The 26,085-nt window shown below is 52.3% G+C and overlaps 2 protein-coding genes across 4 annotated transcripts in view; one reads left to right on the forward strand and one right to left on the reverse strand.

The window, feature by feature from the left end:
• Positions 1 to 13,490, reverse strand: part of LOC142906676 (fructosamine-3-kinase-like) — a 54,057-nt gene extending 40,567 nt beyond the window's left edge. Inside the window, exon 1 of the transcript XR_012930439.1 lies at positions 13,302 to 13,490. The gene's annotated coding sequence lies outside the window, so the exon portion shown is untranslated. The remainder of the gene's footprint in view (positions 1 to 13,301) is intronic.
• A 2,834-nt stretch (positions 13,491 to 16,324) lies between these two features.
• Positions 16,325 to 23,788, forward strand: LOC142906678 (uncharacterized). Of its 3 annotated transcripts, XR_012930442.1 has the most exons (5): positions 16,325 to 16,487; positions 18,156 to 18,778; positions 19,182 to 19,348; positions 20,434 to 21,502; positions 21,980 to 23,788. XR_012930442.1 is itself a non-coding variant. In XM_076054966.1 (4 exons), exons 2-4 carry the CDS (start codon positions 18,448 to 18,450, stop codon positions 20,701 to 20,703), a joined length of 768 nt encoding a protein of 255 aa, XP_075911081.1. In that variant the 5' UTR covers positions 16,325 to 16,487; positions 18,156 to 18,447; the 3' UTR covers positions 20,704 to 21,646. The 3 variants fall into 3 exon arrangements, 1 of the variants encoding a protein (XP_075911081.1); XM_076054966.1 differs by lacking the exon at positions 21,980 to 23,788 and having other exon boundaries at positions 20,434 to 21,646; XR_012930443.1 differs by lacking the exon at positions 16,325 to 16,487 and having other exon boundaries at positions 17,058 to 18,778.
• The last annotated feature ends 2,297 nt before the right edge of the window (positions 23,789 to 26,085 follow it).

Consider the following 26,085-nt stretch of genomic DNA (forward strand, 5'->3'; position numbering starts at 1 on the left):
CCACCGCGGCACCCTTATGTACCAGGTTACACAGTCACGGACTCAAACGAAGACACAGTCCCTTCATTTAACAGTCTGTTCGATAAATAAGTGCTGTTAGCGAGCACCTATTAAGGCTAGCATGCCACACGAGGGGGTGGGTGGTCAGTTTTACCCAAGATAGCCCTACTGGCTCTTTTCAGGAGGGTTCTACCACATTTCCCAGCAATGATTACTAGGCACAGTATATTCCAACTGGGTAATTTGCGGGCAATTGTATTTAATTCGGTTAATCTGGTCCATGACGCTGGGATCTTCAACGTCCACTGAAGCAGACGGCACATGGTGTCTTTGTGGTGAACACGCCTGTAGCATTAAACAGGGCGGCCGCTGGATTCAAACCGCGAACATCTACAACAAGCGGCACACGTACAACTGCTACAGACACACGCCGAGTGTGTAATCACTCAATATGTGAGTGATTACACGCAACATTGTTGCGTGATTAAACACAACGTTGTTGTGTGTGTAAACACACACAAAATATTGATGAGACGCAACGACGTTGTGTTGAGTGTAATCACAAACAACAACGTTGTGTTGAGTGTAATCACTCAAAACGACATTGTGTTGAGTGCAATCACTAACAACGACGTTGTGTTGAGTGTAATCACAAACAACAACGTTGTGTTGAGAGTAATCACTCAAAACGACATTGTGTTGAGTGTAATCACTCACAACGACGTTGTGTTGAGTGTAATTACACACAACGACGTTGTGTGTAATCACTAACAACGACGTTGTGTTGAGTGTAATCGCTTACAACAACAACGTTGTGTTGAGTGTAATAACAGGCAACAATGTTGATGACACACAGCGTCCAACAGAGGGCGTCGTAGTCGTGCCATGGGGAGGCGGCGAGTGATGAACGCCACTGCGGCGCCGCAAAGAGATCAGAGTCGTGCTATTTATTTATTTGTACACTGGAGGAGGAATCCGATGAGCTACGAAGTTTTTATCACAAACGTCCAGCGTCTTGGCCGTCACGATAGAACGAGGCCGATAAACGTGGAGGTATAAATGAGGGTGATGCTAAGTCGGTGTGACGTGCCCTAAGTGAGGTTGCCATGGGCGTGTGTGTTGGCCGTGTCAGGAGCGGGTGAGGAGGACGAGGCAAGGGGTGAGGAGGACGAGGTGAAGGGTAAGAAGAACGAGGTCAGGAGGTGAGGTGTGAGGACGAGATGAGGTGTGAGGAGGACAAGGAGAGGGGTGAGGAGAACGAGGAGTGAAGCGAACGAAGGGTGAGGACGAGGGGTGAGGAGGACGAGGGGTGAGGAGGACGAGGGGTGAGGAGGACGAAGGGTGAGGAGGACGAGGGGTGAGAAGAGTGAGGGGTGAGGAGTAAGAAGAACGAGCTGTGGGGGTGAGGACGAGGTGAGGGGTGAGAACGAGGTGAGGGAGAACGAGGTGAGGGTTGAGGACAAGTGAGGTGGACGAGGTGAGGGGTGAGAATGAGGTGAGGGGTCAAGAGGACGAGGTGAGGGGTCAAGCGGACGACGTGAGGGGTAAGGAGGACGAGGTGAGGGGTGAGGAGAATGAGGAGCAGGGTGCGGTGGACGAGCGAGGGGTGAGGAGGATGAGGGGCGAGGAGGACGGGGGGTGAGAAGTAAGAAGAACGAGGTGTGGGGTGAGGACGAGGGGTGAGGAGGACGAGGTGAGGGCTGAAGAGAGCGAGGCGTGAGAGCGAGGGGTGAGGAGAGCGAGGGGTGAGGACAGCGAGGGGTGAGGAGGACGAGGGGTGAGGAGGTGAGGAGCAGGGTGCGGTGGACGAGCGAGGGGTGAGGACGGGGGGTGAGAAGAAAAACGAGGTGTGGGGGTGAGGACGAGGGTTGAGGAGAGAGAGGGGTGAGGAGGACGAGGGGTGAGGAGGACGAGGGGTGAGGAGGACGAGTCGAGGGGTGAGGAGGAAGAGGTGAGGGGTATGAAGAACGCGGTGTGGGTTAGAAGGACGAGGTGAGCGGTGAGGCGGGCGAGGCGTGAGGATGACGAGGCGCGGGGTGCGGTGGACGAGGTGAGGGGTGAGGAAGACGAGCTGAGGGGTGAGGAGAACGAGCGGTGAGGAGGACAATGGGTGAGGACGAGGGGTGAGGAGGACGAGGTGAGCGGTGAGGACGACGACGGGTGAGGAGGACGAGCTGAGGTGAGAGGTGAGGACGAGGTGAAAGGTGAGGCGGACGAGGGGTGAGGAGGACGATGGGTGAGAAAGATGAGGCGTGGGTGAGGACGAGGGGTGAGGAGGACGAGGGGTGAAGAGGACGAGGGGTGAGGACGACGAGGGGTGAGGACGACGAGGGGTGAGGAGGACGAGGGGTGAGGAGGACGAGGGGTGAGGAGAGTGAGAGGTGAGGAGTAAAAAGAATGAGCTGTGGGGGGGAGGAGGACGAGGTGAGGGGTGAGAACGAGGTGAGGGTTGAGGACAAGTGAGGTGGACGAGGTGAGGGGTGAGAAAGGGGTGAGGGGTCAAGAGGACGAGGTGAGGGGTCAAGCTGACGACGTGAGGGGTAAGGAGGACGAGGTGAGGGGTGAGGAGGATGAGGAGCAGTGTGCGGTTGACGAGCGAGGGGTGAGGAGGACGAGAAGTGAAGAGGACGGGGGGTGAGAAGTAAGAAGAACGAGGTGTGGGGGTGAGGAGGACGAGGAGTGAGGAGGACGAGGCGAGGGGTGAGGAGAGCGAGGGGTGAGGAGGACGAGGGGTGAGGAGGTGAGGGGTGCGGAGGACGAGTCGAGGGGTGAGGAGGAAGAGGTGAGGGGTAAGAAGAACGCGGTGTGGGTGAGAAGGACGAGGTGAGGGGTGAGGCGGGCGAGGCGTGAGGATGACGAGGCGGGGGGTGCGGTGCACAAGGTGAAGTGAGGGGTGAAGAAGACGAGCTGAGGGGTGAGGAGAACGAGCGGTGAGGAGGACAATGGGTGAGGACAATGGGTGAGGAGGGTGAGGTGAGGTGAGGGGTGAGTAGGACGAGTCGAGTGGTGAGGACAAGATGAGGGGTAAGAAGAACGAGGTGTGGGGTGAGGAGGACGAGGCAAATGGTGAGGACAGCGGGGGAGGGGAGGACGAGGAGTGAGGACGAGCTAAGGGTGAGGAGGACGAGGCGAGGACGAGGTGAGCGGTGAGGACGACGACGGGTGAGGAGGACGAGCTGAGGTGAGGACGAGTCGAGGGGTGAGGAGGACGAGGTAAAAGGTGAGGCGGACGAGGGGTGAGGAGGACGATGGGTGAGGAGGACGAGGGGTGACGATGACGAGAGTGAGGAGGACAAGGGGTGAGGAGAGTGAGGGGTGAGGAGTAAGAAGAACGAGCTGTGGGGGTGAGGAGGACGAGGTGAGGGGTGAGAACGAGGTGAGGGTTGAGGACAAGTGAGGTGGACGAGGTGAGGGGTGAGAACGAGGTGAGGGGTCAAGAGGACGAGGTGAGGGGTCAAGCAGACGACGTGAGGGGTAAGGAGGACGAGGTGAGGGGTGAGGAGAACGAGAGGTGAGGAGGACGGGGGGTGAAAAGTAAGAAGAACGAGGTGTGGGGGTGAGGAGGACGAGGCGAGGGCTGAGGACAGCGAGGCGTGAGGAGAGCGAGGGGTGAGGAGAGCGAGGGGTGAGGAGGACGAGGGGTGAGGAGGACGAGGGGTGAGGAGTTGAGGAGCAGGGTGCGGTGGACGAGCGAGGGGTGAGGATGGGGGGGTGAGAAGAAAAACGAGGTGTGGGGGTGAGGACGAGGGTTGAGGAGAGCGAGGGGTGAGGAGAGCGAGGGGTGAAGAGAGCGAGGGGTGAGGAGAGCGAGGGGTGAGGAGAGCGAGGGGTGAGGAGGACGAGGGATGAGGAGAGCGAGGGGTGAGGAGGACGAGGGGTGAGGAGAGCGAGGGGTGAGGAGGTGAGGGGTGCGGAGGACGAGTCGAGCGGTGAGGAGGAAGAGGTGAGGGGTAAAAAGAACGCGGTGTGGGTGAGAAGGACGAGGTGAGGGGTGAGGAGGGCGAAGCGTGAGGAAGACGAGCTGAGGGGTGAGGAGAACGAGGGGTGAGGAGAACGAGCGGTGAGGAGGACAATGGGTGAGGAGGACAATGGGTGAGGAGGATGAGGGGTGAGGAGGGTGAGGTGAGGGGTGAGTAGGACGAGTCGAGTGGTGACGAGGACAAGATGAGGGATAAGAAGAACGAGGTGTGGGGTGAGGAGGACGAGGCAAATGGTGAGGACAGCGAGGGGAGGGGAGGACGAGGAGGACGAGCTAAGGGTGAGGAGGACGAGGCGAGGGAGAGGTGAGGGGTGAGGAGGACGAGGTGAGCGGTGAGGACGACGACGGGTGAGGAGGACGAGCTGAGGTGAGAGGACGAGTCGAGGGGTGAGGAGGACGAGGTGAAAGGTGAGGCGGACGAGGGGTGAGGAGGACGATGGGTGAGGAAGATGAGGCGTGAGGGGTGACGAGGACGAGGGGTGAGGGGTGAGGAGGACGAGAAGTGAGGAGGACGGGGGTGAGAAGTAAGAAGAACGAGGTGTGGGGGTGAGGAGGACGAGGCGACGGCTGAGGAGAGCGAGGGGTGAGGACGACGAGGGGTGAGGAGGACGAGGGGTGAGGAGGACGAAGGATGAGGAGGTGAGGAGCAGGGTGCGGTGGACGAGGGAGGGGTGAGGACGGGGGGTGAGAAGAAAAACGAGGTGAGGACGAGGGTTGAGGAGAGCGAGGGGTGAAGAGAGCGAGGGGTGAGGAGAGCGAGGGGTGAGGAAGACGAGGGGTGAGGAGAGCGAGGGGTGAGGAAGACAAGGGGTGAGGAAGACGAGGGGTGAGGAGAGCGAGGGGTGAGGAGGACGAGGGGTGAGGAGGACGAGTCGAGGGGTGAAGAGGAAGAGGTGAGGGGTAAGAAGAACGCGGTGTGGGTGAGAAGGACGAGGTGAGGGGTGAGGTGGGCGAGGCGTGAGGATGACGAGGGGTGGGGTGGACGAGGTGAGGTGAGGGGTGAGGAAGACGAGCTGAGGGGTGAGAAGAACGAGGGGTGAGGAGAACGAGCGGTGAGGAGGACAATGTGTGAGGAGGACAATGTGTGAGGAGGACATTGGATGAGGAGGACGAAGGGTGAGGAGGACGAGGGGTGAGGAGGACGAGGGGTGAGGAGGGTGAGGTGAGGGGTGAGTAGGACGAGTCGAGTGGTGAGGAGGACAAGATGAGGGGTAAGAAGAACGAGGTGTGGGGTGAGGAGGACGAGGCAAATGGTGAGGACAGCGAGGGGAGGGGAGGACGAGGAGTGAGGACGAGCTAAGGGTGAGGAGGACGAGGCGAGGGAGAGGTGAGGGGTGAGAAGGACGAGTTGAGCGGTGAGGACGACGACGGGTGAGGAGGACGATGACGGGTGAGGAGGACGAGCTGAGGTGAGAGGACGAGTCGAGGGGTGAGGAGGACGAGGTAAAAGGTGAGGCGGACGAGGGGTGAGGAGAGCGATGGGTGAGGAAGATGAGGCGAGGGGTGAGGAGGACGAGGGGTGAGGGGTGAGGAGGACGAGGGGTGAGGAGGACGAGGTGAGGGGTGAGGAAGACGAGGGGTGAGGAGGACGAGCTGAGGGGTAAAGCGGATGAGGTGAGGGGTGAGGAAGACGAGGTGATGGGTGAGGATGAGGTGAGGGGTGTGGACGAGGTGAAAGGTCAAGTGGACGACCTGAGGGGTGAGGACGAGGTGAGGAAGACGAGCTGAGGGGTGAGGAGGACGAGGTGAGGAGGACGAGGGGTGAAGAGGACGAGCTGAGGAGGACGAGGTGAGGGGTGAGGAGGACGAGGTGAGGGTGAGGAGGATGAGCTGAGGGGTAAAGATGACGAGGGAAGGGGTGAGGAGGACGACGCGAGGACGAGGTGAGGGGTGAGGAGGACGAAGTGAGGGGTGAGGAGGATGAAGTGAGGGGTGAGTACGAGGCGAGGGGTGAGGAGAACGAGGGGTGAGGAGGACGAGGCGAGGGGTGAGGTGAAGAGGACGAGCTGAGGAGGACGAGGTGAGGGGTGAGGAGGACGAGGTGAGGGGTGAGGAGGACGAAGTGAGAAGTGAGTACGAGGCGAGGGGTGAAGAGAACGAGGGGTGAGGAGAACGAGCGGTGAGGAGGACGACGGGTGAAGAGGACGAGCTGAGGTGAGAGGACGAGTCGAGGGGTGAGGAGGACGAGGTAAAAGGTGAGGCAGACGAGGGGTGAGGAGGACGATGGGTGAGAAAGATGAGGCGAGGGGTGAGGAGGACGAGGGGTGAGGAGGATGAGGGGTGAGAAGGACGAGTCGAGGGGTGAGGAGGACGAGGTGAGGGGTGAGGAAGACGAGCTAAGGGGTGAGGAGGACGAGGGGTGAGGAGGACGAGCTGAGGGGTAAAGCGGATGAGGTGAGGGGTGAGGAAGACGAGGTGATGGGTGAGGATGAGGTGAGGGGTGTAGACGAGGTGAAAGCTCAAGCGGACGACGTGAGGGGTGAGGACGAGGTGAGGAAGACGAGCTGAGGGGTGAGGAGGACGAGGCGAGGAGGACGAGGGGTGAATAGGACGAGCTGAGGAGGACGAGCTGAGGAGGACGAGGTGAGGGGTGAGGAGGACGAGGTGAGGGTGAGGAGGATGAGCTGAGGGGTAAAGATGACGAGGCAAGGGGTGAGGAGGACGAGGCGAGGACGAGGTGAGGGGTGACCAGGACGAAGTGAGGGGTGAGTACGAGGCGAGGGGTGAGGAGAATGAGGGGTGAGGAGGACGAGGCGAGGCGTGAGGAGGAGGCGAGGGGTGAGAACGAGGGTTGAGGAGGACGAGGCGATGGGTGAGGAAGACGAGGCGATGGGTGAGGAGGACGAGGTGATGGGTGAGGACGAGGTGAGGAGAGCGAGGGGTTAGAGAAGGACGAGGTGAGGGTGAGGAGGATGAGCTAAGGGGTAAAGATGACGAGGCGAGGACGAGGTGAGGGGTGAGGAGGACTAAGTGAGGGCGAGCTGAGGGGTGAGGAATACGAGCTGAGGGATGAGAAGGACGAGGTGAGGGGTGAGGATGAGGCGAGGACGAGGTGAGGGGTGAGGAGGACGAAGTGAGGGCGAGGTGAGGGGTGAGGAATACGAGCTGCTGTAGGATACGTTGGTTCAGCAGATGTACAGGGTGATGGATTACAATGTTAAGTTTTTTTTAAATGGCGATGAAGAATATTGTCCATTCATTTGCAGTCCAGCCGTACACTCATTCATTCACGTGCTATCTTTTCGTCTATGCATCGGTCAATCCGCAAGTCAATTATGCAAGAGGACTCAGTCCCCCCCTGCCCCGCCCCCCTCTGCAAGTAGTAGCAGCTCCCTGCACCACCCAGCTAACCCCACACTGCATGCCGCGTTCTGCGCGATGCCTCAAGTTCAAGGTCGTGTGGGTAAACACATTACCGTGGTGATAATTTGAAATGTAACTTTTTATTTTACCAGGTAAGTGAGCCATATAGCTCTTTTTAAGAAGCGATCTGGTCACAAATGTTAGTTTTAACGGAGTGGCTCATCTTGTGGAAATTTATAGCAGTAAAATACTCTAAACCAGGGGTCTCAAACTCGCGGCCCGCAGGCCAATTGTGGCCCGCGGAACGATATTTTGTGGCCCACTCAGGTAATACTCAGGTATTGGGATAAAAACATGTAAATATATCACCCCCACCTTCCCTGAGCTTTCCAGGATGTTCAAGCGGACCATGTGCCTTTTTAGGAGCACATATCTGTGTGAAAAGCTCTTTTGCACCATGAACTTCAATAAGTCAAAGTACAGGTCCAAACTTACTGATGAGCATTTCAAGCCATACTGAGGGTCTCAATTGCTTCCTCCCTCAAGCCAAATGTGGCTCAGCTGTGTAATAAGAGGAAGCGCTGCCAGGTCTCTGGAAGCATGGAGTAGGTAAGAGAAGCCTATGTTCTGAAGAACCGTTCATGTTCTGAACTGTTATTAATAAAGATTGAGAAGATTGGATCAGTTGCACTTTTTTTTGGAATACTTGATGCGGCCCAGCCTCACCCAGACTCTACCTCCAGCGGCCCCCAGGTAAGTTGAGTTTGAGACTCCTGCTCTGAACGCATGTTTCTAAATATGGAGGGAAAAACTGGAAGACCTGGAGAACAATCCACGCGACCACGGGAGAGAGAGAGACATGCAAACTCCAAATATACAGGCGTCAGGGTCCGGATCGAACCCACGACCTCTTGCATACCAGGTGAAGGAGTTAACATCCCACCACCGCGGCACCCTTATGTACCAGGTTACACAGTCACGGACTCAAATGAAGACACAGTCCCTTCATTTAACAGTCTGTTCGATAAATAAGTGCTGTTAGCGAGCACCTATTAAGGCTAGCATGCAACACGAGGGGGTGGGTGGTCAGTTTTACCCAGGATAGCCCTACTGGCTCTTTTCAGGAGGGTTCTACCACATTTCCCAGCAATGATTACTAGGCACAGTATATTCCAACTGGGTAATTTGCGGGCAATTGTATTTAATTCGGTTAATCTGGTCCATGATGCTGGGATCTTCAACGTCCACTGAAGCAGACGGCACATGGTGTCTTTGCGGTGAACACGCCTGTAGCATTAAACAGGGCGGCCGCTGGATTCAAACCGCGAACATCTACGACAAGCGGCACACGTACAACTGCTACAGACACACGCCGAGTGTGTAATCACTCAATATGTGAGTGATTACACGCAACATTGTTGCGTGATTAAACACAACGTTGTTGTGTGTGTAATCACACACAAAAATATTGATGAGACGCAACGACGTTGTGTTGAGTGTAATCACAAACAACAACGTTGTGTTGAGTGTAATCACTCAAAACGACATTGTGTTGAGTGCAATCACTCACAACGACGTTGTGTTGAGTGTAATTACACACAACGACGTTGTGTGTAATCACACACAACGACGTTGTGTTTAGTGTAATCACACACAACGACGTTGTGCTTGGTGTAATCACTAACAACGACGTTGTGTTTAGTGTAATCACTAACAACGACGTTGTGTTGAGTGTAATCACTTACAACAACAACAACGTTGTGTTGAGTGTAATCACAGGCAACAATGTTGATGACACACAGCGTCCAACAGAGGGCGTCGTAGTCGTGCCATGGGGAGGCGGCGAGTGATGAACGCCACTGCGCGCCGCAAAGAGATCAGAGCCGTGATATTTATTTATTTATTTGTACACTGGAGGAGGAATCCGATGAGCTACGAAGTTCTTTATCACAAACGTCCAGCGTCTTGGCCAAACGATAGAACGAGGCCGATAAACGTGGAAGTATAAATGAGGGTGATGCTAAGTCGGTGTGCCGTGCCCTAAGTGAGGTTGCCATGGGCGTGTGTGTTGGCCGTGTCAGGAGCGGGTGAGGAGGACGAGGCAAGGGGTGAGGAGGACGAGGTGAAGGGTAAGAAGAACGAGGTCAGGAGGTGAGGGGTGAGGACGAGATGAGGTGTGAGGAGGACGAGATGAGGTGTGAGGAGGACGAGTAGAGGGGTGAGGAGAACGAGGAGTGAAGAGAACGAGGGGTGAGGAGGACGAGGGGTGAGGAGGACGAGGGGTGAGGAGGACGAGGGGTGCCGAATACGAGGGGTGAGGAAGACGAGGGGTGAGGAGGACGAGGGGTGAGGAGGACGAGGGGTGAGGAGGACGAGGGGTGAGGAGAGTGAGGGGTGAGGAGTAAGAAGAACGAGCTGTGGGGGTGAGGACGAGGTGAGGGGTGAGAACGAGGTGAGGGTTGAGGACAAGTGAGGTGGACGAGGTGAGGGGTGAGAATGAGGTGAGGGGTCAAGAGGACGAGGTGAGGGGTCAAGAGGACGAGGTGAGGGGTCAAGCGGACGAGGTGAGGGGTGAGGAGGATGAGGAGCAGGGTGCGGTGGACGAGCGAGGGGTGAGGAGAACGAGAAGTGAGAAGGACCGGGGGTGAGAAGTAAGAAGAACGAGGTGTGGGGGTGAGGAGGACGAGGGGTGAGGAGGACGAGGCGAGGGATGAGGAGAGCGAGGCGTGAGGAGAGCGAGGGGTGAGGGCAGCGAGGGGTGAGGAGGACGACGGGTGAGGAGGTGAGGAGCAGGGTGCGGTGGACGAGCGAGGGATGAGGACGGGGGGGTGAGAAGAAAAACGAGGTGTGGGGGTGAGGACGAGGTTTGAGGAGAGCGATCGGTGAGGAGAGCGAGGGGTGAGGAGGACGAGGGGTGAGGAGAGCGAGGGGTGAGGAGAATGAGGGGTGAGGAGGACGAGGGGTGAGGAGGTGAGGGGTGCGGAGGTGAGGGGTGCGGAGGACGAGTCGAGCGGTGAGGAGGAAGAGGTGAGGGGTAAGAAGAACGCGGTGTGGGTGAGAAGGACGAGGTGAGGGGTGAGGCGGGCGAGGCGTGAGGATGACGAGGCGCGGGGTGGGGTGGACGAGGTGAGGTGAGGGGTGAGGAAGACGAGCTGAGGGGTGAGGAGAACGAGCGGTGAGGAGGACAATGGGTGAGGAGGACAATGGGTGAGGAGGACGAGGGGTGAGTAGGATGAGGTGAGGGGTGAGTAGGACGAGTCGAGTGGTGAGGAGGACAAGATGAGGGGTAAGAAGAACGAGGTGTGGGGTGAGGAGGACGAGGCAAATGGTGAGGACAGCGAGGGGAGGGGAGGACGAGGAGTGAGGACGAGCTAAGGGTGAGGAGGACGAGGTGAGGGAGAGGTGAGGGGTGAGGACGACGACGGGTGAGGAGGACGAGCTGAGGTGAGAGGTGAGGACGAGTAGAGGGGTGAGGAGGACGAGGTGAAAGGTGAGGCGGACGAGGGGTGAGGAGGACGATGGGTGAGGGGTGAGGAGGACGAGAGGTGACGATGACGAGAGTGAAGAGGACGAGGGGTGAGGAGAGTGAGGGGTGAGGAGTAAGAAGAACGAGCTGTGGGGGTGAGGAGGACGAGGTGAGGGGTGAGAACGAGGTGAGGATAAGTGAGGTGGACGAGGTGAGGGGTGAGAACGAGGTGAGGGGTCAAGAGGACGAGGTGAGGGGTCAAGAGGACGAGGTGAGGGGTCAAGCGGACGACGTGAGGGGTAAGGAGGACGAGGTGAGGGGTGAGGAGGATGAGGAGCAGGGTGCGGTGGACGAGCGAGGGGTGAGGAGGATGAGAAGTGAGGAGGACGGGGGGTGAGACGTAAGAAGAACGAGGTGTGTGGGTGAGGAGGACGAGGCGAGGGCTGAGGAGAGCGAGGGGTGAGGACGGGGGGTGAGAAGAAAAACGAGGTGAGGACGAGGGTTGAGGAGAGCGAGGGGTGAAGAGAGCGAGGGGTGAGGAGAGCGAGGGGTGAGGAGGACGAGGGGTGAGGAGAGCGAGGGGTGAGGAGGGCGAGGGGTGAGGAGGACGAGGGGTGAGGAGGACGAGGGGTGAGGAGGACGAGAGGTAAGGAGGTGAGGGGTGCGAAGGACGAGTCGAGGGGTGAGGAGGAAGAGGTGAGGGGTAAGAAGAACGCGGTGTGGGTGAGAAGGACGAGGTGAGGGGTGAGGTGGGCGAGGCGTGAGGATGACGAGGCGCGGGGTGCGGTGGACGAGGTGAGGTGAGGGGTGGGGAAGACGAGCTGAGGGGTGAGGAGAACGAGGGGTGAGGAGAACGAGCGGTGAGGAGGACAATGTGTGAGGAGGACGATGGGTGAGGAGGACGAGGGGTGACGAGGGGTGAGGAGGGTGAGGTGAGGGGTGAGTAGGACGAGTCGAGTGGTGAGGAGGACAAGATGAGGGGTAAGAAGAACGAGGTGTGGGGTGAGGAGGACGAGGCAAATGGTGAGGACAGCGAGGGGAGGGGCGGACGAGGAGTGAGGACGAGCTAAGGGTGAGGAGGACGAGGCGAGGGAGAGGTGACGGGTGAAGTGGACGAGGTGAGCGGTGAGGACGACGACGGGTGAGGAGGACGAGCTGAGGTGAGAGGACGAGTCGAGGGGTGAGGAGGACGAGGGGTGAGGAGGACGATGGGTGAGGAAGATGAGGCAAGGGGTGAGGAAGATGAGGCGAGGGTGAGGAGGATGAGCTGAGGGGTAAAGATGACGAGGCAAGGGGTGAGGAAGACGAGGTGAGGGGTGAGGAGGACGAAGTGAGGGGTGAGGAGAACGAGGGGTGAGAACGAGGGTTGAGGAGGACGAGGCGATGGGTGAGGAGGACGAGGCGATGGGTGAGGAGGACGAGGTGATGGGTGAGGACGAGGTGAGGAGAGCGAGGGGTTAGAGAAGGACGAGGTGAGGGTGAGGAGGATGAGCTGAGGGGTAAAGATGACGAGGCAAGGGGTGAGGACGAGGCGAGGACGAAGTGAGGGGTGAGGAGGACGAAGTGAGGGCGAGGTGAGGGGTGAGGAATACGAGCTGAGGGATGAGAAGGACGAGGTGAGGGGTGAGGAGGACGAGGCGAGGGGTGAGAACGAGGGGTGAAGGAGAACGAGGGGTGAAGGAGAACGGGGTGAGGAGGACGAGGCGAGATGCGAGGACGGGGTGAGGACGAGGTGAAGGGTGAGGAGGAGGTGATGTTTGATTCGTGACAAAACATGTAATAAAGTTATTAATAACAATCTGAATTATAGTCAATTATTCACGTCTACTACATAGAGTGCAGGTAGCCGTGTGAGGATGAGGTGAGAACGAGGTGAGGGGTAAGGACGAGGTGAGTAGAACGAGAGGCGAGGGGTGAGAACGAGGTGAGGGTTGAGGACGACGGGTGAGGTGGACGAGGTGAGGGGTGAGGATGAGGCGAGGGGTGAGGATGAGGCGAGGGGTGAGGATGAGGCGAGCGGTGAGGACGAGGTGAGTAGAACGGGGGTGAGGACGAGGCGAGGGGTGAGGAGAACGAGGTGAGAAGATGAGGGGTGAGGAGAACGAGGGGTGAGGAGGGCGAGGTGAGGGGTTAGGGGTGAGGAGGCCGAGCCTAGGGGTGAGGACGAGGCTAGGGGTGAGGAGGACGAGGTGAGGTCGGTAAGGGAGGTGTCCGTCTTCGGAGTGTTGCATGATATTTGTTGCTATGCTCGATGTTTGGTTGGTGACATAACATTCAATAAAGTTCTAAATAACATCCTGAAAGATAATAAATTACTCGTGTCTGCTGCATAGAGGCCAGGTACCCGCGTTTGCCTTCAGCGTGTGCGTGTAGATAAATCAGAATCTGTATTTTACATGAGTTTTGACGTTCTCTTTCACACACGTCCAGAAGGGTTGGTTAGCCAGTTGCATCAACAACAAAATGCAATTAAAGATACTCGAGTAAGGATTGAGAAAATGTAGTCAAGTCACGAATAAATGTCATGTAAAATCAAACTGTGCAAGCTCATACCTTCTTGTAGATTTGTCAACATCAAATCCAAGCTTGGGCAAGATGGCAAAACACCAACAGTCAAAGGACCATACCAAGACAGTGGCCTCGATTAAATTGCATTCGAACATTGAACTCTCGACACGTGGGTGAAGAGGTTCCGAGTTTCAAATCGCAGACGCAAAAGCCGCGTCGAGAACTTTGAGCCCTGGCTGATACGGAGGCAGCTTCCTCTGCCCCCATAGGGTGCCTGGGGGCACGTGATCTGGCTCCGCCCTTGGTAGGCGGGGCCAAGTGCGTCACTTCCTGCGCTCTCACCTCCGACCTCAATGGCGTTACGTCACTCCGGCAGGGCGAGCGAGCTGAGCGGCTGCGTTTGTCTCTTGCGCCCCCAACAGGAGCCATGAAGTTCTTCAAGAGACGGCAGCAGATGCAAGCGACGCTGGAGACTCCAAATTCGTCAACAGTGGAGGTGAGTGGCGCCACCTCTTGCGTTGGAGTTATACGAAGTAACAAATATAGTACTGTGATCACATCGAGAAAAAATATTATTTTTTAAAATATTTAAATTTTACTTTAAATTGAGCGCTTGATGCGTGGGTAACGAGGTTCATAGTTTAAGATCACAGATTGAGAGTTTCATCAAGGATTTTAGTCGGAGAAAGCTTTCTCTGGGCAGTTGGTCCTTGTTTGCATTGCCAAGGTGATAGCATCTCGTGTCAACTGCCATTTCCCAGCAGCTGTGCCTGGGGGTCACGTGACGTTTGGTGATGCAATAAGGCCCGAGCCATTGGCTCCGCCCTTTTTGGGTAAAGCCAGTGACGTAATCACTGCCATTGATGACGTCATCACTGTATTCGATGCCTTCTTAACTGAAATCGACGTCGTCACTGTAATTGATGACGTCATCACTAATCGATGTCGTCATCGCTGTAGTCGATGGCGTAATCGCTGCATCTGATGACGTCATCGCTGCATTTGTTTACGTCAGCGCTGCGGGCTCCTTATCGCTGCGTGGTGGCCTGTAATTCGGGCAAAGCCAGCGATCTGAGCACCTGTGTTTCTTTATCTGCGTCGGCAAGAATATACATGATATTCTTCAACAGACCACAGTTGAGAAAGTAACACATGAGACAATGAATGTGTCAACAGAGTAGGTGCGTAGTGCCACCTCTTGGGGGCCGTCCATAAATGACGTCACGCACTTGGGGGGGGGGCAGACATTTGTGACGATGTGTGACGGGGGAGGGGGGGGTTTGAGAAATGTGATGTCACATCAAAATGCGCAATTTTAAATAAAAATAGACAACAGGCTCTACTTAATTAAATAGACTTTTTAATAAATGTTCTACAACATCAGAGTGCAGCACCACATTAATACGCACTACAATGGCAATAGTTTAAGATGTTTTCTTGTTCATGTTTTTTTTGTTGCGGGTGCACCCGATTCAAGAGCCGAATGGCTCACAGGGCTATACCAAATAAATGGAACTGTGAACTAAAGCGATTTGAAGCATGTTTTTTTTTTTTGGGGGGGGGGGGTCTGACTTTTTGTGACACCGTGTGACAAAGGGGGAGGGGTCCAAAATCGCGTGACGTCATTTATGGACGGCCCCTTGTGTTTTGATGTCAGAGGAGTTGTACTCGGTAAGAGAGGTAGGGGACAGACACAAATCTAGGCTGGAGTGGAGGCCACCACTCTGCCACTTACCAGCTAAAATGCAAACGTGTATGGAATGATAAAAAAATCTTTGCCCCAACACCAGATTGACACCTTTTACAAGGCAGCAAGTCCGCATGAACCACAAATACCTGCTAACACCAGTGGCGAGGGATATCTGAGCCAGTGTTGGGACTCCCCTATGTCGACTTAGGCTGAAATGAATACAGGCAGTCTCGCTTAGCGCTCAAGATGCCTATGTGGAGAAGTGAGCATTCAGGAAATCAGCGCGAAAAGGGTTATACCATTATATATGGGGATGACTTCTCGACAGCGTTATCTCTTATGAACAATAAATTAGGGCTTCATTGGAGTATCAGCGCTATTTTATGAGAGTAATAAAACAGATGGTAAACATTCCATCAAAACGAATTTTTTTTTTTAATAATAGCATCGGGAAGTATTATGTACTGTACTCACCAGTGTAACCGCCATATGCTCACTCACCTCGACCGGCCTTATCACTGGCATGTTGACATTCCCAGACATTTTGGGGCTAAGGCAGAGAGACCAAGGAGGAGCAAACACGTTGGCGGACGAGTTTGTCTTTTAAAAATTGGCGAGCGCTGTGTGGCTCAGAGCGTACTGTGATAAAACTGAATATCAAATTAACCTTATGGCGGGACCCCGAGGTCCCGAATAAACGTAAGTCAAAATCGTAATGAATAAATTTTTGGTGACTCCGTCACACCGCGCACATAAACGGCGCGACCTACCTGGCGCGGATCATTCTGTTGTCATGCTGTCCAAGCGCAGCGAGGACGAATGCGCAGAAGAAACCAAACTTTGAAACTTTGATTAGCGCATCGTGTAGAGCTCGTCGAGAGGAATAGATTGCCGTTTCATTCGCCTTCAACAGACAAAATGACGTCGCAACGCAGTTTATGCGAGAGCCGGGGGCTTATGGGACCCCATAAGGTTCAAATATTGTATTAACATTGACGAAATTATTGATTTTTTTTTAAGTACTCATGGCCATGAATGCTGGTTGTCTTGGAGCGTTTGTCACTCTCATTGGCTGAGCGAATGTAAATGAAGATGGTGTGGGTGCGTTTCCTAGGCCAGCGCTGCTGCACATTCTACAACTCTGTTTAGGCTGTGCGGGGAATCGTGGTGTTGCCTTTGCTTGGGTGTGTGGGTGTCAGCCCATCTGTCCTATGTGTGTCTACCTGTGTATTAGGCACCTCACTTGCCATGTGCCATGGTGTTGTCTCCACCATCCGATGGCGAATGGCATGTCACGATGCGATTGAAGGCAGGATTTACGCTGGGAGGAGCTAACGTGCCCGTGCCATGTGCCCTTGCTCCCGTCGCAGTTGGAAATGCCGGAAAAGGAAATGCACCACCTGTCCCGGGAGGTGTCAACCCTGCGGGACAATCTGAGCAGGGCAAGAGCGCAGTTCGCCACCCTGCGTGGCGCACTGCGCCAGACAGAGAAGAGTCTCCTCGAGATGCTGCACCAACTCAAGAAAAACCATGCTGAGGAGGTACTGTGGCCACCACCAACCCCCCTGTCCCCTTGTTACACGGAGCACGGCTAAAGTGAAACTTCGTTTGTCAAGATTTCGCCGATCTTACATTTACATGCAAATTTCATCAAGCCCTGCCCACTGACCCTTGAGCTACACCCATCTCAAACCTTTTTAACTCCCTACCTTAGCAGCGCTCCCGCCATATATTTTTATCCTGCCTCGGCAGCTCTCCTGCCATATCCTTCACTTGATGACGATTGCTTGTGTTGCGATCGAAACGTCGTGATATTGTTATTATTTTATTATTTTTGTATATACATGGCCTTACCGAAAGACCCAAATAATGTGTTCACGTTGTGAAGCTGCGTGGCACACAAGCAGAGATAACAAAACCTCAACATATTCGTCAATAACGCTGCAATGGATATTGCTTTGACTTCTCTGATGTGATGAAGGCCCATTGCCTGAAACATCACCTTTTAGAAGCTCTGCCCTATTAAGTGCATCATTATTGATTCATGCGTTGAGTTTTTATTCAGAGTTACGATCTGAACGTCAAGGAAATGGCACATTAAATGAGTGCATTCTGGGAGGTAGCTAGGTGCCCCAGGGGTCAGACATGCTGTGCCAGCATGGCTGAGATGCCAGGATTGAATGTGGATTACAGCTGCCCAACCACAGTGATTAAACCGGATTCTCAAGCATAGTGGTCTCAGCCTAGTTGCAAATGAGTGCACAAAAAACCCATCGAATTATATTTTGGTTCCGTAATAAATTTTGCTAAATTCACTGTAGCGAGTGGTCCATGGTTTTATTCCCAATAATGTTGAAAATGAAAGATAAAAGCAGATCAAACTAAATTTTTGTATCATAGCATCTCCCCACATAATGTGCATGTATTATGTTTTATTGATTATTACATCTGTACGGTGCTGACCAGCATGGGGAAGTATAGTCAAACACATTCCCATGACCGACATGGTGTGAGGAGGCGTTGTGAGTTATTTTTTTGAATATTGACTCAATTTGAAGATGAACATTTGGGTGCAACGAGTTTCTTCATTATCTTATGATGAAGAACGTTGCCATGTTGTATGCACGCTTACCAATCGTTGATTGATGTATACAATGTATCATGGTTCTATTTTTTGACTTTCTATTATCATTCTAAATATTTTAAACGTGATTGCGGTATGTTCAATAAGACCACGGGTGTTTACCTTGCATATTTTTGTAGTTCTTGATTTGTTTACAATAGAATCTCAATTTCTTATTTTCATCTTGAAAAGCATCCACTGCACGTGTGCGTCCGTCTGCATGCGAGGCGCCTGTATGTGCGTCTCTGTAGTCAATGCCCGTGTCTCCGCATTCGTATCTTGTCTCCCTCTGCATGTTCTGCCTTTGGCTATGTACATCTCTCTCCACATGCACTGTCTTTCCATAATGTGTCCAAATTTGTATGACTTGCTTGTGTCTTTGTGTGTATGTCTCTGCATCTGTAATTTATTTTCTTGTGCCTCCTGCCCATGTCTCAAGTCTCTTATCTCTCTGTACAACTACATGCTCCGTGTGTCTGTATGTCTGTACCTGTCCTCATCTGCACGCTGCATGTGTCTGTGATGAAGGGCTGCCCACCTATGCATACACGTGCCTGTGACACTGTGCCCTTCTGCCCGTAAGCAGCTAAGGGCACACTCGCAGGCCATCAACAGCCTGCAGGTGGAGTTGGAGGCAGTGCGGTGGGGCGAGCGCGAGGAGCAGTTGAGGCGTGAGCACGATGCGACTCTGCATCTGGCATGCATGGAGCTGGCCGAATATCGTGCATCACACATGCACGACGATTCAGAGTACGACGCTCACGTTGTGCACATCACGGTCCTCCAGAAGGTGAGGCCTCCACTCTCGCAACAGCCACCCCCCTTCTTGCAACAGCAATGTGTCCTGCCCAAGCCCACTTATTTTCTCAATATTTTGGATGAATGCTAAACAATTTATTAATATATTCAAATTACATGTTGTAATTACGTGTAATTTAGATGCTGCCCGTCTCCACCCGCAGGCGCTGAAGGAGCGTGACGAGCTGCTGCGGCGCTCAGAGGCAGACCTGGTGGCGGCGCGGGAAGAGGCGCGAGAGCGCGGGACTGAAACCGAGCGGCTGGGCACCGAGGCCGCGGAGCTGAGAGCGAACATGCGCGACCTCTTTACCAACCAAGAGGTGCAGCAGACCGAGGTGGACAACCTGCGGCATGAAGTACTGGAGCTGCAGCAACGACTGCGGGAGGCTAACGCTTGCTGCGAGGAGACCGGTGGGTAGGGGCCTGTGCTCCAAAATCTTTCTGAATCCACGGACCCATTGAACACTAATTTTTGTCGAGCACTGTGCACCAATAACTTCTTTTTACGAGTTAAAACGAGTAATTCCTCGTTTTTACTTCATTTCCCACGTGGACCACTTCCGCTGTCTAACATAGGACTGCACTGGGTTTACTAACTGCTCTCTCACTAGGCCCTTCCTGTGCATATATTATTATTCTGGACCCTGTGTTTGCATGCAAGCTGGTGAATAGGTCTGAGGGACCTCAGACCTATTCTGTCTGCTACTACTCCCGCTGCTGGTACTCTTCCTCCTGAGCTGCTGCTCCTTCTCTGTCTGCTGCCACTGGTGGCTGTACTGTCTTCATCGCCATGGTTTTGTGTCCCTTCCGACAGCCAATTCTCTGGAGCAACAGACGGACTTTCTCAAGGCCGAGCTGGGAGTCTCCAGGGCAGAGGAGGCCGCGAGGGCACAGGAGGTGGTGCAGCTGCAGCACACACTTCAGCACACGGATGCTGAGATGGAGTGCATGCACGGCCAGATCGCCGGGCTGCAGCACCAGGTAACCAGAGCCTTATGCGGCAGCCCCCCCACCTCCATGTGTGTGCATGAGGCCTGTCCGCATCGCCTGAGCAGTGCACCATCGCATGTTAGAGAATGTTTTTTTCGGTAAAGTCACGGAGAAATAAGAAATAATAAAATTAATAATAAAAAAACCAAAGAATCATTCCTGCAGTCACGAAAGCTCCAAATTCAAGTTTCATGTTAGAGAATGGTTTGCAGAAGCATAAATCACATAACTACTTCTGAGAAATATTTAAGTGCCCTCTGGTACCCACACAATAGGAGGAAATACTTTGATATCTGCCCTGCTATGGAGAGTAATGAGTAATGTTCATCACAAAACAGTCTGATCTTTGGTTTTCAGAGCTGGAACTTAGCTCGATTTAGTGTAAAGCCGACATTGTTTTCATGGGCTTTTCTGTGAAGTCATTGATGATCAGGCTGAGATCATTAACTCACTGCACATGTGAACCTGGCTTAATCACAGGTGGCTGAAACCTGAAGTGGTTATATAAGTAATATGGATGCAGCCAGGAAGGCAGACAGCCAGAATGTTTTTTTTCGAATGTAGTATGATAATGCATTTCTATATGGCAAAAGGTATAATTGTGACCACAGGATCGGTCCTCCCCTCATGGCTCTTAATTTTGTCTGCAGATAGGTGAATGTTGGATGAGGTAATTACACTAGACAAGGCAATCCCTGACTAGGCCTTTAACTAATTCACTCCCTCTCATAATTTGTCATGATTCAGAGTTGCGAATGTATTTTCTCACATTTTAATACTTTCAGTTAGAATAAATACAATTTAATTATAAAGTCAGCTGCAGTTTACAGGACTTTTTCTAAAATGTGATTGGCTTGCATTTGTTAGAGAAACAATATAGGCTTGCAGACACACAGCTATATGCAAACCACAGAGTTTAAATGACTTAAGTGGTAATTATTTATCTGTTTGCAAGCCGGGCTTAATTACAGCTGGGTCTTTTCCAACCCAGAAAATATTTCCACATTCTGCACACCATATTCAGTATACTTCCCCAGACATGAATCCAGCATTGTGGAACGTGTGCGTGCCTGTAGCTGAAGGAGTCGGAGGGGCACGTCCAGGCACTTGGGATGGAGAAGGCGCAGCAGCAGGACGCGCATCGGAAAGAGGCCTGCGAGCTGGCGACAGGGCTGGAGGAGGTCCGGCTCACCCTCACCGATGCTTTTAAGCAGTTCGAGCGCAACTCCAAGAAGGTATCGGCTCGCAAGGGTACGCGTGGTGAAGCCACGATTGGCACTGAAGAGGGGCGCCACGGTGGCGAGATGTTAACTACCTCGCCTGTATGCAGGAGGTTGTGGGTTTGATCCCAACCCCGACACCTGTATATTTGGAGTTTGAATGTTCTCCCTGTGGTCACGTGGATTTTTTCCGGGTCCTCCGGTTCTTCCTCCACATTTAGAAACGTGCGTTTAGATTCTATAGCTGCAATACATTTCCACATGATAAGCCACTTCGTTGAACTTTCATTTGTGGGCAGGTCGCTTCTGAAAAAGAGCTATATAGTTCAGTAGGCCTTAGCTGGTAAAATAAAGATAATTAAAGTTTGAGTTTTAAGACATTTGTGGCAGCGTTCACAAGAGGAGGAGACCCTTGTGCAGCGAAATATTTATGATGATATACAACGTATTAATTTACTGTGATGAGCCTTCTGCACTCTGAACCAAGCTGTCCGAGTTTGATTACCAACCATGGCTAGCATTGGTGGCCAGTGAAATCTGACCCAGTCTTGGGTGTACCACTTCGTGCTGACCAGTGTGATGAAGTATGCTCAATTAATTCCCATGACCGGTATGGCTCAGGGAAACTTTCATCCAGCAGTATCACAAAAACACATTCAGCGGTGGACGAATCATGGCTGTTCATGATGATGATGGTGATGATTACGATGGTAAAACGAACGTTGCCTGTATTAAGGCTCAGGAGGACGAGGACACAATCACTCGGCTGAGGGAGGAGCTCAAGGCGAGCAAGGAGGAGCTCGCAGCGAGTGAGGCGGAGCGTGCCAGTGCCCAGCCGGAGCTCTCCACGCCCCAACAGGGACTGTCGGCGCTGCAGGATCAGCTGACCACGTCCCAAGCTGAGAATGAGGACACTCTGCGTCAGGTAATGCTCCCAGCCTCGTTCCCACGGCCGCTGAGAACCCAGGCTCTCCTGGCCCCGGAACGGTCCAGGTCTGACCGTGACACAGCACTTGAGTCGTCAGGCTGTGTAGGGTCTGACCATCTGCTCCCCTCTGCTACGTGCATGTCCATGCCCTCCCTGTCCTGGTTTGGGAAGCGATTTTAATCTGACCTTTTAATGCAGATTTTGGGTTACTTAATCCATATATGTGGGCTTTTATAGGCATAATCATGGGTTGTGTGCATGATGGTCTGACAAGATTGGGTGCATCCTGGGTGATTTGGTCAAACATGGTGTATGGACATCTGTGAAAAATATTTTCACAGCTCATCAGACTCTTCCAATATGAATAAAGATTCTGGTTCTAAATGTGTCTGTTGTTGCATCTGTATGTTCTACAATAACCGCACACAGTCGTTAAAATGCTTTTCTCTGTCCCTCTGCCTGTGGCCCAAGCAGCTGTTCGAGAGGAGCCAGGAGCTGGGATCCCTGCATGCGGGGATTCTTTGGTATCAGCGTATGCTGGCCGAGCTGCACACAGAGCTGGTGCAGTACCGCGAAAACGCACAGATCGCACGCTCACAGCTGCAGCATTTGGACATGCTGCGCCAGCAGAGCGAGGCGAAGGTGAGTACACTGCATTCGCACGTCGCAGACAAAGACTCCCCGTATAGCCTTAATAGACTGTTGGGGAAAGTACTGTTAGTGAGCAGCACCTATGAAGGCCGGCATGGCACACAAGGGGGTGATTGGCCAGCACCATGCCTCGCTGCCTTTGTCTCTCCAGTGGTGATGTTTACACATCGCACCAGGTACTCATTTGAGGCTGGTGTTGGCCATGAACGGGAATCGAACTTGGGTCGCCGCTTTCGAAGATTAATCGCTACACTACCGCTCCCCACACATTCACTTTCATACACATAGACACGTGCGCGTGCACACACACACTTATAGGCAAACACTTGCTCCAAGCGCCATCCTGAATTATTACATGTCGCGGAGGATTGCTCCACTGAACAAAATAGTGACGCGGTTCAATTTTCAAGTGCGAGTTCACGTTTAAAGTCAATGTTATAAAATATATATTTGATGGAAGCAGGTTCGTAAGTGCAGGTGTTTGTAAGTTGAGGACTGCCTATATATACACTTATTTTTCACACAGATGTGTATATGCGCACTGGGTTACTGAGCATCCTCTGTTTAGGGACTGTACCACATTACAATCCACCATCCCACCTCTAGTAAAAGTACCTACTACTACTAGAACATCTGCTCCCCTCTGCTACGTGCACCTCCATCCCCTCCCTATTTTTGGTTGGGAAGCAATTATAATCGGACATTTTAAAGTAGCTTTTGGGTTAATTAATCCATATATCTGGGCTTTTATAGGTGTTATCTTGGGTTGTATGGATGGTGGTCACCCATCCAAGTACCATCAAAGTTCAACCCTGCTTTTCTTCCAAGATCTTATAATATTGGGTGCATTCCGGGTCATTTGGTCATAGGTGGTGTGGTGTATGGACATCTGTGAAAAAGAGTTTCATAGCTTATTAGATTCCTTCATTTAAAATAAAGATACTGGTTCTGTATGTGTTTGTTGGATTTGTATGTTCTTTAACAACTGCACGCAGTCGTTAAAATGCTTAGCCATGTCCTTCTGCTGCCGTTTGTCCGTGGCCCATGCAGCTCATCGAAAAGAATGAGCACCTGGGATCCCTGCAGGTGGGGATTTTGGGTTACCAGCGTGTGGTGGCAGAGCTGCACGCTGAGCTGGCGCCATGCCAAGAAAACCTGCAGAGCATTCACTTTCAGCTCCAGGATCTGCAAGTGCTGCACCAGCAGAGTGAGGCGAAGGTGAGCAAGTGCTGTTAGCGAGCACCTATGAAGTGCGGCATGGCACAAACGCAGATATATACAGTAATACCATTATTTACGCCCTCCCGTTGTACGTACTTTCACTATTAACGTACTCAAGTCATTGATAGCCAATCGCATGTTATGTACTGTGGTACCTTGCCATAGCGTACTTGAGATTTACGAACTTTACTATAAAGACCCAAATAGTTTACGCTGGATGGCGACAGTAAGGCACCAGATGACGCCCAAGCGTTTGCATCTCTGACTACAGTAGTCACTTTCATGTGTACATGTGTAGTGACTAACTCAGAGACAGTAAGACTTGTAGGCGCTTCTTTTATTTAACGAGCACCATTGGGATAATACAGACACCCTACGTGGGTACACACTATTACCGTTGCTTGCCTATACAAAACACTAACCATCTAACACTGACAGCACTGAACGGAGACAGCGAACACCTATCTAGCAGCGTAATATCGAGTGAAGACGGCAGCGACGATGGCGACAAGACGACAGCGACGAGACGACAACGACGATGACGAGATGGTGACGACGACTATCTTATATATACGAACAGCACGACGAGGATCCCACTTCCAGCAACAGCCACAAGGTCCCTCACAGGGGCCCTTCTTATACTCTCAGCGTGGCCTCGCTCCGCCACGGCCACGCCCCCTCTCTGGAACCTACTAGCGGGTTCCCGATGGCCCCCCCTCTGTGACCTTTCCCCTAGATGTCCCCCTCTCGTGTCTATCGTGGCCTGCTGACGTGGGTACTACCATACACCGCAGTTACCCTTTTTTACCAGCAGCCAGCGCTGTGCCACTACACATACTCTATCAATATTTTTTCCCCACATACCGGATTTATGGTGAATATTTTTCAAGTGTAAACTAATGTTACATGATAAACAACTAATAATACACATAGTATAATAGACAAATATATCAATAATATGGCAGTCCTCGACTTACGAACGCATTTAGTTCCTGAGGCCCATTCATAAGTCGGAACGGTTCGTAAGTCGGAATACAATAATGTGCGATATTTAAATTCCCATATTGTCAGTGTTATAAAATGTGTTAAGGTTCAACAAAAGAGTTAAACTCGTAAATAAGAAATCATGTACATTTGCATTAACACTAAAAATATAAATTTTGATTTAAAGCTTTCGTGACTGCAGTAATTCATATTCTTAGTTTTTTCGGTAAAGTCACGTCGAAGAGAAACAACAAAATAACAAAATATATATAAAACAATAAAAAATTCTCACGACGTTTCGACCATAACTCAAACGGTCATCATCAGGTGTGTCGGTTTGCATAAATTTATTTTTAAACGGCACATTTATTTATTTATAAAAAAAAAACGTTGGCGTCACGCGCAGCGATTGGCAGTTTGCCCAGGACTAGTCCATCTATTTTTTTTTTTGAAAAGAGGAGGGGGGAGACGAAATTTTTTATAATGTATGCTGTCTGAAAGCCACTGTAAGCGTGAACAATCAATCAAGAACTGAAATGATTTATCAAATCTTTCCAATGATTGCTAAGATAGAATCCATCTTCTCGGTTGAAATTGTCTCTGTGCTTGTATATGTGGATAGCCTCATGAACGAATCTCTCATGGAAGCCAGATGGCTTACAAAGAACCTCCGTCTTGGAAAAGTCAATGGCATGTGTGCCTACTGAATTAGAACAATGATCTGTTACGGCCGAGGTGTTGGTCCTACCGTGATTAAGGTCTGCTTTATGTTCACGAATGCGGTCCGAGACATAGCGTTTGGTTTCTCCAATGTAACTACTACCACAGAGGCAACTTAGTCTGTAGACACCAGGGTATTGTATGTCCGGAATCACATCCTTTACAGACGGAACCAGATCACGGATTTTATGTAATGTGTTGAAACGGACCTGGATCTTGTGTTTATTCAAGATTTTGGAGATCTTTTTTGTGATCCCAGCAATGTAGGGTAAAGTGATGGTTTTGAAAGGCTCCTCAAGAGGGTTCTTCTTCATGGTTTGAGTGATAGCTTTGCGGATTGTATAGTCGGAGTAACCATTAGCCCTAAGAGCTTGGTGTACGTGCTTGAGTTCACTGCTTATGTGTTCCTGGTCGGATATGCATTGGGCTCTATGATACAGAGTCTTGATGAGAGAATTCTTCTGTGATGGATGGTGGTGGGAATCCGGTTTCAGATAAGCATCCGTATGGGTAGCTTTCCTGTAGACAGAGTGGCTCATTGAACCATCAGGTCTCTTTTTAATTAGGACATCCAAAAAAGGTATCTTGCCATCTATTTCGACTTCCATGGTAAATCTGATGGCTGGGTGTATGGAATTGATGTGGTCGAAGAATTGGTCTAGAGCAGGCCGGCCATGTGGCCAGATGACAAAAGTGTCATCCACGTACCTCTTCCATAAGGTAGGGCGCAGAGTGGCAGTCTGGATGGCGTCAGTCTCAAATTTCTCCATGAAAATGTTAGCTATAACTGGAGAAAGGGGGGAGCCCATTGGGGTGCCCTCAGTTTGTTTGTAGAAAGTTCCATTCCAAGTGAAGTATGTATTGGTTAAACAGTGTCTCACCAGGGGGGGGTACCTCAGTGTTTAGTCCTTGATGAACCAATTCTTCAATGATTGCAATGGTGTCAGGTACAGGAACCTTGGTGAATAAGGAAACTACATCAAAACTGACAAGCAGGTCGTCTG

The sequence above is a fragment of the Petromyzon marinus genome, chromosome 69, assembly GCF_048934315.1.
Source record: "Petromyzon marinus isolate PM22_M1 ecotype Great Lakes invasive population chromosome 69, UKy_Petmar_22M1.pri1.0, whole genome shotgun sequence".
Classification (NCBI taxonomy): domain Eukaryota; kingdom Metazoa; phylum Chordata; class Hyperoartia; order Petromyzontiformes; family Petromyzontidae; genus Petromyzon; species Petromyzon marinus.